Source organism: Giraffa tippelskirchi, chromosome 3 (genome assembly GCF_054371585.1).
Source record: "Giraffa tippelskirchi isolate mGirTip1 chromosome 3, T2T-mGirTip1v1.2.pri, whole genome shotgun sequence".
In the NCBI taxonomy this organism is placed as follows: domain Eukaryota; kingdom Metazoa; phylum Chordata; class Mammalia; order Artiodactyla; family Giraffidae; genus Giraffa; species Giraffa tippelskirchi.
This window is the reverse complement of record NC_137277.1, coordinates 31,719,256-31,733,016: the sequence shown is the minus strand read 5'-3', so window position 1 is coordinate 31,733,016 and position 13,761 is coordinate 31,719,256. Positions and strand designations below refer to the sequence as shown.

Below are 13,761 nucleotides of genomic sequence, written 5' to 3'. Positions count from 1 at the left end.
GCTGGAATCAATAAGCTGTTGATTAAAAACCTTGTTACTTAATACATTTAGTAAGCTTAATCTGTTTTTTAGAAACCTAAGCACTTTCATGTCACTAGCTGCAGGGGTAGAGACAAAAGCTGTGGCTAATTATTAACAACTTCACAAAGCTGATATTGAATTTCTAATGTATCCCAAATGCCCCTTCCTCCCACCCCCACCCCCATTAGTTCCTGTGTCCCACCAGCTCACACATTGTAAGCTTGGGGAACACTTTCAGTTTAAGATCCTAAAAGTTTTAGAAAAACTTGAAACAATAACAAATTCTCTGGTCATTTTGAAACAGTCATGTATTGCAGCAACATCTGGATACAAAGGGGAGTAATTGCTGGCTGGAAGAGGACCAATGGCATCCTTCCGCTCCACCTGCTTCAAGATGGTTGACTCCCAGCTGCTGAGTAAAGAGGAGGAACGGGGTCAGGATGGCCTTGTAAAACAGTCCAACCTGGGTTAGACGTGTTTCAACTCTCAGATCTCTATTCTTTGCCCTGCAACCTCTCCTGAGCTTCAGAATTGCATTTCCAACTGCCAAATATACAAACATTTCCTGAATTGCAGAAGACAAGAGCTAAAGACTATGCTGAGAGTTGGGGACCAGAGACTGAGATTTCAAACCGAAAACTAGTCCCTGGGGGTGTGTCCTGGTAGGGAAGGTGACATAATTAGGCATCCAATGAGGCTGGGGCTTAGTCTGTGGGGTCACAGCGAGTCGGACACGACTGAAATGACTTAGCAATGAAGCTGGCATTTATTGGTGAGGGCTCTGACTTCTGCATAGCTTGCCTTGTACGCCATATAACGTTATACTTAGAACATGCTGGAATCATTATGTATCAGACACGAGTCTCACTGGTAGAACAACGTCTAAGACCAGGACAATAAGATCATTTTCCCCTGAAATCTGCCTATCTCATTAGCCTTTTCATGGGTGATATAACTTCTCCTTTCCTCCAAACACGCAAGGGTCCCCTGACTATCACTGCTAAGCATGCCATTTCCATTATGGTTATAAATTATATGCCTGGTCCTCAGAGGTTCTGGTCGCACATTACAGATACTTATTGAAGATGAACTATTATATGACAGCACAAGGAAAAATGAACTTTAGGAAGTAAAACTAACAGATTTTTTTTTATAAACCGTTAATCCATCTAGCAAGTGTGATATAGATAATTTCCATAAAGTAGAATGTATAGTTCACATGGATTGTTCCTGAAATTATAACACACACACACGCACACACAGTCTTTACAAATAACACCATCAGTTTAATATTCTAACTTTTATTAATGATTTAGCTTGATTCTTCTTTTCTACTTTTTTCAATCAAATTTCTGAGTCATATTTACTTTTATAATTATTGTTAGTTGTTGTTTTTCTTTTGTTTAGGATCTGAAATGCAAGAAAGAGCTAAGCGTGGACACTGTAGGTTATATAACAAAAATGTTGTGAAATTATATTCTCATACATTTCTCTAGATATACAACGTCTCTGAGGGACCTAGTTGAAAATCTATGCCTGAAGCCAAACCTATCTTTGGGCATTTTCTTCCCATGAGTAAATATATACCCTTTGTCATTTAAGTGCATTTTCTATTATTTGCTGTCATAAGTACTCTGTCTGATAAAATGACTATACCTTAATATCTAAGCTCTGGGTCATAGAATCTTAGATCAGAAAGGGTGAGAAGGGGAACTTGTTTTTCCAGACAGTGTTACTGGGTTTGTCTCTCATAAGTGTGACTGCAAAATTGTGGGCTGAGTGAATTTACTCAAAACTAAAACCAAGTATTTTGGACATATTTTTAGGTGGTAGACTTGGGAAATGGTAAGGATTACACATCTATTTATTACCTTATGGATGATGAATAGTTTTTAGACCTTGTCTATTTGGCATCTGACTGTCTGGTGCCTGGTTCTCCGGAATATTAATAAATATTTGTTTAATCAGTGAACAAATGGATGAAAGGAGATAGCACAAGAGAAAGGGGAATGGGAGAGAGGGTATTTCAATATCATTGCTATATCAACATGGTTTAATCCAATCTTCCACCTCGGGTTCAACAGCAACCCTTAGAGTGATTTATTCAAGAGCTGGAGATCTGTTTATTGAGTCTGATCCTTTCCTCTTATAAACAAAAGGCCCATTTGCCTCAGAAATTTCCCATTTGGTTCTCTAGCCGTATGTACTACGTGAGCTCACACACTCAAACAAAACTTTTAAATCGTATTTAAAAAAGAAGACCACACAGGTGCCACTGGATATGAAGATAAAGTTACAATTGTAAAGCACATGATGATGGTTTCCCAAAACACCAAGCCCTAAATTTAAAGTCTCAGGAGAAGGAGAGGGATATATTGAATTATACACATTAACTGAAACTTTGGTATCACTAAAACAAAAGTGAAGAAAATTTTAGAGCATTTGGTCCTTTTTCTTCACAGAAGCTATGTCCTGATATCTTACCTATCATTTTCATTTTGTCTTCCAGAAAGAGAAACACAATGCTCCACTATCCATTCTTGCCAAGGGTTCAAATGAAGTGTTTTTGAAATGTTTAAAAAAAAAAAAAAAGTGAGTCCAATATAAACTTGGTATGAATACAAATACTTTCTTTCCTTAGAATGACCCCTTTAACTTACATGATCTCATCTCACTTTATAGCATTGCATGATAGGATATCATGTAATGAGGTTATAAAACTCAGAAGAGTCACGTTTCAGCTAAAAGTGGAAGTTGGTAATAAACAAAGATGGCCACTTTCACTGGGAATGGAGCAATATACTAAAATGTAAACACTCTATAAACTGAGCCTGGGGAGAAGACTTGGAAATGTTCTAACACAAAGACGGTGACTCTCCCACCCTTCCACTGGAAAGAGGGTGAAGCCCCTGATTTTCTGATGATACGTGATACCCCCAGAATGAGCATCACTGACACCACAAGTGCCACTCACCTTGGAATGACCAGACTTGGCCACCTGGCTTCTACAGAATGGGCGAAACACCATTTTGGGGTTTTATTTTGCAGCCGCTAGAAACTCAGGGGAAGATGCCAATCCCAATTGAAATCCAAGAAGAAGGAAGAGAAGAAATGAGATCTCAGCTATAAACGGTTCATCATCCATTCCGGAGGGGAGATGCTGGCAGGGGTCACGCAGGTCAACAGAGAGCGAATCCTTCATCCCTGAAAGAAATCTGCTGGCTGCCTCATGTTAGGGTGCTGCAAACACAAAGCCTTAAACCTTCTATCAGTAGCACCTGGTCTGCTCCTGATGGGCAAGAAGGAATAATTAAAGGTGCAGAACTTTCTGGAAGAAATCCAGGTGACAAAATTCTCTGGGGTAAATACAAAAGGGAAAAAGCCTAGGAACTTGCTTTCACTTTATGTCTGTCTCCTCGTCTCCTGGGGAATATGCAATCCTTTGAGAATTGCTCATGATGGCAAGGATGAGAGTGGGCTGGAAGCCTAGGGAGCAGAAGTGCCTGGATAGGGCCTCTTACCCACAGCCCACCATCTTTCCACATCTCTAAGGCTTGCATCCCCTCAGACAAGACACGGTGTATACAAGCTGTGAGAGGGGAGGGGTGAGGCTGGGTAGGTCATCTTTAAACCAAAACAAGTCACTTTATTGCCTGAGAAATATCAACAACCTTAGATATGCGTATGATACTACCCCAATGGCAGAAAGCCAGGAGGCACTAAAGAGCCTTTTGATGAGGATAAAAGAGGAAAGTGAAAACGCTGGCTTAAAACTCAACTTTCAAAAAACGAAGATCATGGCATCCGGTCTCACCACTTCATGGCCAATCAGTTCAGTTGAGTTCAGTTGCTCAGTCATGTCCGACTCTTGGCACCCCCATGGACTGCAGCATGCCAGGCCTCTCTGTCCATCACCAACTCCTGGAGTTTACCCAAACTCATGGCCATTGAGTCAGTGATGCCATCCAACCATCTCTTCCTCTGTCGACCCCTTCTCCTCCCTCTTTCAATCTTTCTCAGCATCAGGGTCTTTTCAAATGAGTCAGTTCTTCACATCAGGTGGCCAAAGTATTGGAGTTTCAGCTTCAACATCAGTCCTTCCAATGAACACTCAGGACCAATCTCCTTTAGGATGAACTAGTTGGATCTCCCTGCAGTCCAAGGGACTCTCAAAAGTCTTCTCCAACACACAGTTTAAAAGCATCAATTCTTTGGTACTCAGCTTTCTTTATAGGCCAACTCTCACATCCCTACATGACTACTGGAAAAACCATATCCTTGACTAGACGGACCTTTGTTGGCAAAGTAATGTCCCTGCTTTTTAATATGCTGTCTAGTTTGGTTATAACTTTCCTTCCAAGGAGTAAGCTTCTTTTAATTTCATGGCTTCAGCCACCATCTGCGGTGATTTTGGAGCTCAAAAAAGAAAGTCAGCCACTGTTTCCACTGTTTCCCATCTATTTGCCTTGAAGTGATGGGACCAGATGCCATGATCTTAGTTTTCTGAATGTTGAGCTTTAAGCCAACTTTTTCACTCTCCTCTTTCACTTTCATCAAGAGGCCCTTTAGTTCTTCACTTTCTGCCATAAGGGTGGTGTCATCTGCATATCTGAGGTTATTGATATTTCTCCTGGAAATCTTGATTCCAGCTTGTGCTTCCTCCAGCCCAGCATTTCTCATGATGTACTCTGCATATAAGTTATATAAGCAGGGTGACAATATACAGCCTTGATGTACTCCTTTTCCTATTTGGAACCAGTCTGTTGTTCCATGTCCATTTCTAACTGTTACTTCCCGACCTGCATACAGATATCTCAAGAGGCAGGTCAGGTGGTCTGGTATTCCCACCTCTTTCAGAATTTTCCACAGTTTATTGTGATCCACACAGTCAAAGGCTGTGGCATAGTCAATAATGCAGAAAAAGATGTTTTTCTGGAACTCTCTTGCTTTTTCACTCATTGGAAAAGACCCTAATGCTGGGTAGGATTGGGGGCGGGAGGAGAAGGGGACGACAGAGGATGAGATGGTTGGATGGCATAACCGACTCGATGGACATGGGTTTGGGTAGACTCCGGGAGTTGGTGATGGACAGGGGCCTGGCGTGCTGCAATTCATGGGGTCGCAAAGAGTCGGACACGACTGAGCGACTGAACTGAACTGAACTGAACTTGCTTTTTCAATGATCCAGTGGATGTTGGCAATTTGATCTCTGGCTCCTCTGCCTTTTCTAAATCCAGCTTGAACATCTTGAAGTTCATGGCTCATGTATTGTTGAAGCCTGGCTTGGAGAATTTTGAGCATTGCTTTACTAGCGTGTGAGATGAGTGCAATTGTGCGGTAGTTTGAGCATTCTTTGGCATTGCCTTTCTTTGGGATTGGAATGAAAAACTGACCATTTCCAGTCCTGTGAAAACTGCTTGCTTCTTGGAAAGAAAACTGTGACAGACCTAGATAGAAGGTATTAAGAAGCAGAGACATCACTTTGCTGACAAAGGTACGTATAGTCACAGCTATGGTTTTTCCAGTAATCATGTATGGATGTGAGAGTTGGATCATAAAGAAGGCTGAGCGCTGAAGAACTGATGCTTTTGAACTGTGGTATTGGAGAAGACTCTTGAGAATCCCTTGGACAGCAAGATCAAACCAGTCAATTCTAAAGGAAATCAACTCTGAATATTCATTGGAAGGGCTGATGCTGAAGCTGAAACTCCAATACTTTGGCAACCTGATGCAAAGAGCTGACTCACTGAAAAAGACCCTTATGCTGGGGAAGATTGAAGGCAGGAGATAGGAACAACAGAGGACGAGATGATTGGATAGCATCACTGACTCAATGGACATGAGTTGAGCAAACTCCAGGAGATAGTGAAGGACAGGAAAGGCCAATGTGCTGCAGTCCATGGGGCTGTAAAGAGTTGGATACGACTTAGTGACTGAGCAACAACTTTATGTCTGAAGTTGAAAGCAGCCGGCATTACCAAGCACAGTCTGATTTAGACCTGCCAATTCTTAAACTCGACAACTATCAGGAGGTGAGGAGAGACTGTAATCTCTTGACCTTTAAAGAGACTGCTTTCTGTGGATGAGGGAACACTTGATAAGTGGTGAGGGTGACATGCCTGAGGGCATGTTCAAGCTGCCTTTCAAGAGGGCGTGCTCCATGAACTGCAGAATTTTGTCTTCCTGCAGAAAGATTGTATCTACTAAGCAGAAGACACTTCTCAGCAGATAGGTCCTTCTAGCCGTTCCCCCTCACACTGCTCAGGCTCTTCTCTAAACAGACATTGAACAAATATTAAATGATATGGCTTGAAAGGGTGCCATATTGGTGGTCCTGAATACCCACCTCTTTCTCTGTCACTCTCCCTCCACCCAGAAGGAAAGGTGTGCACCTCATGTCACAGAAGGACACAGCATGAAAACAAAGAAGCAAGCAAATAAACACATTTAACAACCAAAAATGGTGGGGGGCTTTACAGGATAAGGCTGTGAAGACATTCTGGCCCCAGAGAGTCTCTCTCTACATGAAGGAACCAGAAGGCAGAGGAAGTCCTACTTCAGCAACACTTGAAAGCCTAGACTCATCCGATGGTAGATGAGGAAGAGGCTGGAAAGTCTTCAATCTGGTGTTTTGGAAACATTTCTTAATAGAGCCTCTCCTACTCAGTGTTTTCACTGCCAGCGGCTGGGTTCAGTCAGTAGTCAGGGAACTTACATGCTGCAAGCTGCGTGGTTTAGCCAAAAAAATAAGAAAGGAGTAAAACCAATAACTGAAGGCAAAGAGGCCAGCCAACTCCTTAAGTATTTTCACCATTTTCAGTTAAGCAACCGACACAACAGGAGAGTATATGGAGTACACAGAATAACATCAGTACACAAATCCCAAACCAATACTTGCAACATGCCACACGTGTATACAGGATAATAAAGATGCAATATTTTTTCTTTTTTAAATTTGAGGTGTAGTTGATGTACAATATTAAACATTTCAGGTGTACAACATAGTGATTCACAATTTTTAAAAGTTATATTCCATTTGTAATTATTATAAAATTTTAGCTGTAAAAAATAGAGCCCCTTTTGTTTCATTTTTGAAACTAATCATGAACCGTAGGACTTGGAAGTTAAGGAGGAGATTGGGGTCTTGCCAGGTGAGTCCTTCTGGGTGACCCTTGGTAGTGGAACTCTTTTGTAACACATTATTAATAACTTTAAACTGTAAGTTATTTTCAACTGTTTTTCTTAAAGTCCTCAAAGTTATCTAGAAAGTTTTTCTCACTGAAACTCACACTGAAGTTTTTTTCACACGGAACCTGTATTTAGTAAAATTTTTTAAAAGAAAATATTTTCAAATTTTATGAAAATGTTTCATGTATTTCAGATATCAAAGTAGATAAACATACTTTTTAAAAAGCAAAAAAAAAAAAAAAAAGTGGAATTCCAGAAGACCCATAGCTCAGTTGGTAAAGAATCCGCCTGCAGTTGAGGAGACCTCAGTTCAATTCCTAGGTCAGAAAGATCCGCTGGAGAGGGGATAGGCTACCCACTCCAGTATTCTTGGGCTTCCCTAGTGACTCAGCTGGTAAAGAATCTGCCTACAATGTGGGAGACCTGGGGTTTGATCCCTGGGTTGGGAAGATCCCCTGGAGAAGGGAAAGGCTACTCACGCCAGTATTCTGTGCTGGAGAATTCCATGGACTGTATAGTCCATGGGGTCACAAAGAGTCAGACACAACTGAGCAACTTTCACTTCACTTCCAGAAAACTGGAGCTTTGGAGGAGCACAATTTGAGCACATTTCTAGATGAGGAAAAAGTGTCTCAGGGACCTTATTCATACAAGGTCATCGATTTATTAAATAAAAGTGAAACAAGCAGGAAAAAAAATCAAATCCTATCTAGTGTATTGGGATTTTTTCCAAGAGACATCATATGTGGATCCTGGCTTCAGGAAGCTCTTTAAGGAGGGAAAGATGTGTATGGAGACATAATACAAGCTACATGGTGATATCAACCATGAGAGAAGCAAATAAGATGCTTTGAAGGCTTGTACTGGAGAGGATTTTCATTCCACCCTGGAGATTCTCAAGGTGACCCTTAAACAGGGTCTGATATCTTGGGACTGTTGAGGGTATAGGGAAGTTTGGAAGCCAGGTGGAGGAGGATCCAGCAGAAGAAGCAAGGAACAGAAACTCAGACTGTGTACAGCCTTCAGGAAGCAGTTGGAACTTACATAACATATACAGGAATTCTCAGGAGGTGAGAAACTTGGGTTTAAGTGATAGTCAGATCTGCTGTGTGTTCTCAGTTGTGTCCGACTCTTTGTGATCCCATAACCTGCCAGGCTCCTCTGTCCTTGGGATTTTCCAGGCAAGAATACTGGAGTGGGCTGCCATTCCCTTCTCCAGGGGATCTTCCCAGCCCAGGGATTGAACCTGCATGTTTTGAGTCCCCCGCATTGGCAGGCAGGTTCTTTATCACTAGTGCCATTGAGGCACACATTAGACTTACTAAGAATGTCAGCACAGCCACCAAAGAGCTTGAAATGGCAGGCGAGCCCTTCTGAGCCCTGGAGGCTACGGCTGCCTAATGGCCGTTGGCATGAAGTCCTTTCAGGGAGAGCAAAAGAGGTGGCTCCTTCTTGGGTCGTTGGCCAGTCTGGCTTGGAACTGAACAGTTATGAGGATGAAGAGGACAGTGAGAGAACCATGTCAGCTGCAGCAGAGAAAAGATTTCTTGCTCAGAGGGTTGACCAGACGCTCCAGGAAAAGGGATGGCGTCCCTGAGGTGTAATGATGCGAGGAGCCCAGCCTCTTCCGAGGCTGGGAAGAGGTGAACTGGCAAACCGGCCAATGTGGCATCACCTGACACTGGACCTCAGTGACACCTCCAGGTTCAGTGCCATGGACATCTGCTCACACCTGTGAGATCCACTTCATTCCTCACAGCACGTGTGCACACTGAACACTTCCCTCTATGGCCAGATCAAGTCTTTTGTGCTCCTGCCCTTTCTTCATCTCTGTGGTCTTTTAAGTATTTGCCCTGTGATTATTGAAGAATTATTTTACATTCAGTCTTCTGGGAACACGGGAAAAAAAAAACGCACTTGAAATTCTGTTGTCTGAACTTAAGTTAGAATCATTGAAAACCTAAATGTGTTAAAATGCAACCAGTATCACCACTGTTTGTTCCTTGTGATGTGGAGCAAATAGCTTTATCTAAACCCCATATCTGACATCCTTACACACCGTTATTTGTTTCTATTTATTATTAAAATATTTCCCTGCTGTGTCATATGGAACAACTTTCAAAGATTCCTGTGAGCCACAGCTGGGAAATTCCTTCTTTGAAGTGCCCCATTTATTCATCTTTAGTCAATGGCAGGCTCTTTATGCTCGGACATTTTATACTTTTCACAGTTATTTCAGAATCTATTTCATTTGACGGAGAGTCCATTTATCATTCTGCACACACTCCCATTTCTCATTTTCCTCATTTCTCTCACTTTGGCATTCTGTTAAGTTCATCAGAGCATTTTTTTTCTTTCTTTCTTCCTTTCCTTTCAGGCTGAACTATGAAGTCGAGAAAGACACTAAAGTCCATTGCCTTGGAATAATCATACCTCCAGTTTTTCCTTGGACTCCAGCTACGCCTAGAGATTACAAAAGTTGGAGACTGCAACTCATGAATCTGCCTAATAATAAGATCAACAGCTCTCAGACAGAAATCTGAAAGTGGGTGGTTCATTGGAGAATATCAGCTTGACTCCACTTAGAATCAAAAAGAGCTTTTGTCCATCTGGTTGCTAAATCTCATTCTCCCAAGGTTTCTCAGTGGACCAGTTCTGCACATGGGCAGAATTTATATCAATTTGCCTAGGTGCAAAAGAAAACAAGGGGATGATCCTGTGGTTCTGAGATCGTTTCAATTTCAGCACTGTGTTCCCTTGAAGTTGATACACAAAAGGGCTTTTCCGCTACCTAGACTCATTTTAGCTGAGTGTTATTACTTTCATTTGACTTAATCAGGAAAAAAGGCAGTTTGCCATGCTGGAAATCCAGATAGTTGATATCTTGGATCCTTCTCTTGGTATGATAATGTAGTGTAACTTAGCAAAAAATTGCTTACCTGCTCACTGACTTATGGCTACTAGCAATACAAACGACACCAAAGTTGTGTAAATCTTAAGAAGTAATGTCCTCATTGTGGTGTGTGCATATCAGAACTCTTTGGGCTATTTCATTTTGGAAATCTTGTAAGAGACTCATTGGCAAGAAAGAAAGAAGGGAAGAAAGGAAAGAGGGGAGGAAAAAAGAGGGAGAGGAAGCGAGGAAGCAAGGAAAGAAGAAGAGGAAGGAAGAGAGGGGAAAACACACCCAGAAAAGGAGACTTTATACAATGACTTGAAATATAGAACCTGAAAACTGAGTGATTTCTATGGATCGCTGCCTTCACGTATTTGTATCTTTTAAATATAAAAATTCATTCTCCAAAGTATTTTTCTGATTCTTGACATTATACTGTTATTTATAAGTTAACTCAGAAAAGAATATAAAGGAAAAATAACAATCAATCTTAATCCCTTTACAGTATTTTTATAAAAATGGAATTACATTGCATATACAGGTCTTTTGACTAATCCCAACTATTTTTACCTTGTACAAATAAAATACATGGTTACTATCCAATGAAAATATTGTAGCCAAATAGACTACAGGAATCGAAATTTCCCCGTATTCTGGCATCCCTAACATAAGCACTGCTCGCAAATTTTGGGATCACTTCCTGAAGTCTTATGATATATTGATTTGTCAATTCCTTTGATGTTCATTTCCCTACACTGGAAGCTCTGTGAAGGTAGGGTTTTATTTGGTTTTCCTCTTCAGACCTCAGTGTGTATCTGTTAGTCCCAAGCTCCTAATTTATCCTCCCCTCACTCTTTTTCCCTTTTGGTAACCATAAGTTTGTTTTCTGTCTGTGAGTTTATTTCTGTTTTGTAAATAAGTTCATTTGTACATTTTTTTTTTTAGATTCCACATAAAAGTGATATGCATCCTGCAGTCCATGAGGCCCCAGAGACTTAGACATAATTTAGTGACTGAACAATATAAATGATAGCATGTGATATTTCTCTTTCTCTGTCTGTCTCAGTACGATAATCTCCAGGTCCCTCCATGTTGCTGCAAATGGCATTGTTTTATTCTCTCTTACGGCTGAGTAATATTCCATTGTATATATGTACCACGTCTTTATCCATTCACCTGCCAATGGGTGTTTAGTTTGCTTCCATGTCTTACTATTGTAAATACTGCTGCTATGAACACTAGGGTGTATGTATCTTTTTGAAAAAGAGTTTTATCTGGACATATGTCCAGGAGTGGGATTGCTGGATCATATGGTAACTCTACTTTTAGTTTTTAAAGAAACCTCCATATGTTCTCCACAGTGGCCGTACCAACTTACATTCCCACCAACAGTGTAGGAGGGTTCTCTTTTTTCCACACTCTATCCAGCATTTGTTATTTGTAAACTTTCTGATGATGGCCACTCTGACTGGTGTGAGATGGTGCCTTATTGTAGTTTTAATTTGCATTGCTTCATCAGTCTTAAATATGCTCCATTGCATATTAAAAAACAAAGATATCACTTTTCCAACAAAGGTCCATCTAGTTAAAGCTATGGTTTTTCCAGTAGGCATGTACCAGTGTGAGAGGTGGACCATAAAGAAGACTGAGTGCTGAAGAATTGATGCTTTTGAGTTGTGCTGCGGAGAAGACTCTTCAGAGTCCCTTGAATTGCAAGGAGATCAAACTAGTCAATCCTAAAAAAAATCAACCCTGAATATTTATTAGAAGGACTGATGCTGAAGCTGAAGCTCTTATAATTTAGCCACCTGATGCGAAGAGCCAACTCATTGGAAAAGACCCTGATTCTGGGAAAATTGAAGGCAAAAAGAGAAGCAGGTGGCAGAGGATGAGATGGTTGTATGGCATCACTGACTCAATGGATATGAGTTTGAGCCAACTCCAGGAGATAGTGAAGGACAGGGAAGTGCTGCAGTCCATTGGGTGACAAAGAGCTGGACACAACTTAATGACTGAACATCTATTGATCTTAAATTTAGTAGAAGCTTCCCTAGAAATGCTTTCCAAATTTTCATGGTTTGTTAGAAAATAGATGTATATTTGAATAGGATAGAGCATGCCTATAGGATCCAAGAATGAAAGTATTTGTATCAGGTGGCAGGATGTTATGGAAACAGCAACTAGGCCTAAATGCAGGGATTAAAACCCTCTTAGAACTCAGTGGAAAATCACCTTTTTATCTTTAGAGTGGGGAAAGTAATCCATTTAGTCTGTACATGGAATGAATTAGAATTTGAAAGGTTGGTATGCTGGCTAAGCTTCCCTCAGCAGTACTCTGTAATTACGGAAGTCTAAATTTCTAATTGGAGAAGGCAATGGCACCCCACTCCACTACTCTTGACTGGAAAATCCCATGGACGGAGGAGCCTGGTGGGCTGCTGTCTATGGGGTCACACAGAGTCAGACACGACTGAAGTGACTTAGCAGCAGCAGCAGCAAATTTCTAATTGGTGTGAAGGTGAAACCCTGTTTCCCCACTGTAACTAAAAAGAGTTTTGCTCTTATGATCTGGGTCACTATTTGGAAAGAAAATTAAATGGTGAGACTGTGTTCCCTGGAGTTAGCATCAGAGTGGTAGGTAACCCTTGAGTTATGTGAGCATTTTAATCACCTGCTACAGGACTTACAAAATTCTGACCTCCACCAAATACTTTTCCTTAGACCAAAAGCCTTAACAATTCCCTTACTCCTATCAATACTGTAAGCCTATTGCCATTACTCTCTAGAAATACTCCAATTTCTCTTTTCTAACCCAGAACTTCCCCAAATGACAGATCTATCAAAAGAACATCTGAGTAGAAAGCCAATCATCTATCAAAGGAGACTCAACCGAAACCGAGATGAAAATGAAGCACGAGTCGTTCTCATTTCAGAGGCGATCAGATCTGGAGACAGTCTTAACATTGGTATTTGAGATATTTGGGCAATTCCCATTCTTTTCTTCAGCCTTCGCACAGTCAGGTTGGAGGTCTGCTTGGTGCATACAGCATCTACCGTCCATACCAAAGGAAGCCCCCGTTCTTTGCAGTACTTTGAGAAGAAAGCTATCATCTTGACACGCTATTTGTTACAATGAAAAGCCTTCGTACAACCATCTGTTTCTTATAAATGTGTTTATTTGTTCACCCCCGAGGAGCAGGGTCTTGGTTAAATGGTCCCAAGTCACACAAGGAGAGTTGTGATTAACATCAGGATCCTCAAGGGCTGATAATGAAAGTCATGCTGTTCAGTTTCTTCACTGTATAAATCAAGACACGTTCATCTCACTAAATGTTTGTTCAATGATTCATGTCCCTGTATTCAACGTCTTCGATTTTTTTCAGTCTCCTAAAGGTCCAAAGATGAAAACACGGATATTTTTTAACGTAGTCTGTATCTGTGCATTATCAAAATAACCAATTTAAAAGTGAAGATTAAAAACACCTACTCAAGGCCAGGGCACAAGGGCATGGTCTTCTCAAACATTGTCTTGGGGACAGTGAATAGGTTTGGCATTTGAGGAAATTAATCTAGTGATATCAACAAAAAAATTACTCATTCTTTGACACAGGTTTCTACTTATGCACATTTAGTCTACAGAAATAAGACTTAGGACT

At 41.0% G+C, this 13,761-nt stretch overlaps 1 protein-coding gene across 9 annotated transcripts in view; it reads left to right on the top strand.

Moving 5' to 3' along the window:
* The window catches only part of LOC145542241 (uncharacterized), a 76,908-nt gene that overhangs the window by 43,142 nt on the left and 20,005 nt on the right, over window positions 1-13,761 (top strand). For 2 of the 9 annotated variants that reach the window (XR_014079712.1, XR_014079715.1), the window contains 2 exons: window positions 2,531-2,613; window positions 9,587-10,514. The exons of 1 other annotated variant lie outside the window; for it this stretch is intronic. Coding sequence is in view for 1 of the 8 variants with exons in the window: in XM_081580657.1 (XP_081436783.1) it covers window positions 9,587-9,598 (12 nt within the window). In the remaining 7 variants the exon portion in view is untranslated. Of the gene's footprint in view, window positions 1-325; window positions 489-2,530; window positions 2,614-3,069; window positions 3,365-9,586; window positions 10,515-13,761 lie in introns of those variants that run through there. 6 more of the 9 variants (XR_014079713.1, XR_014079714.1, XR_014079717.1 and 3 more) reach the window with 6 other exon arrangements.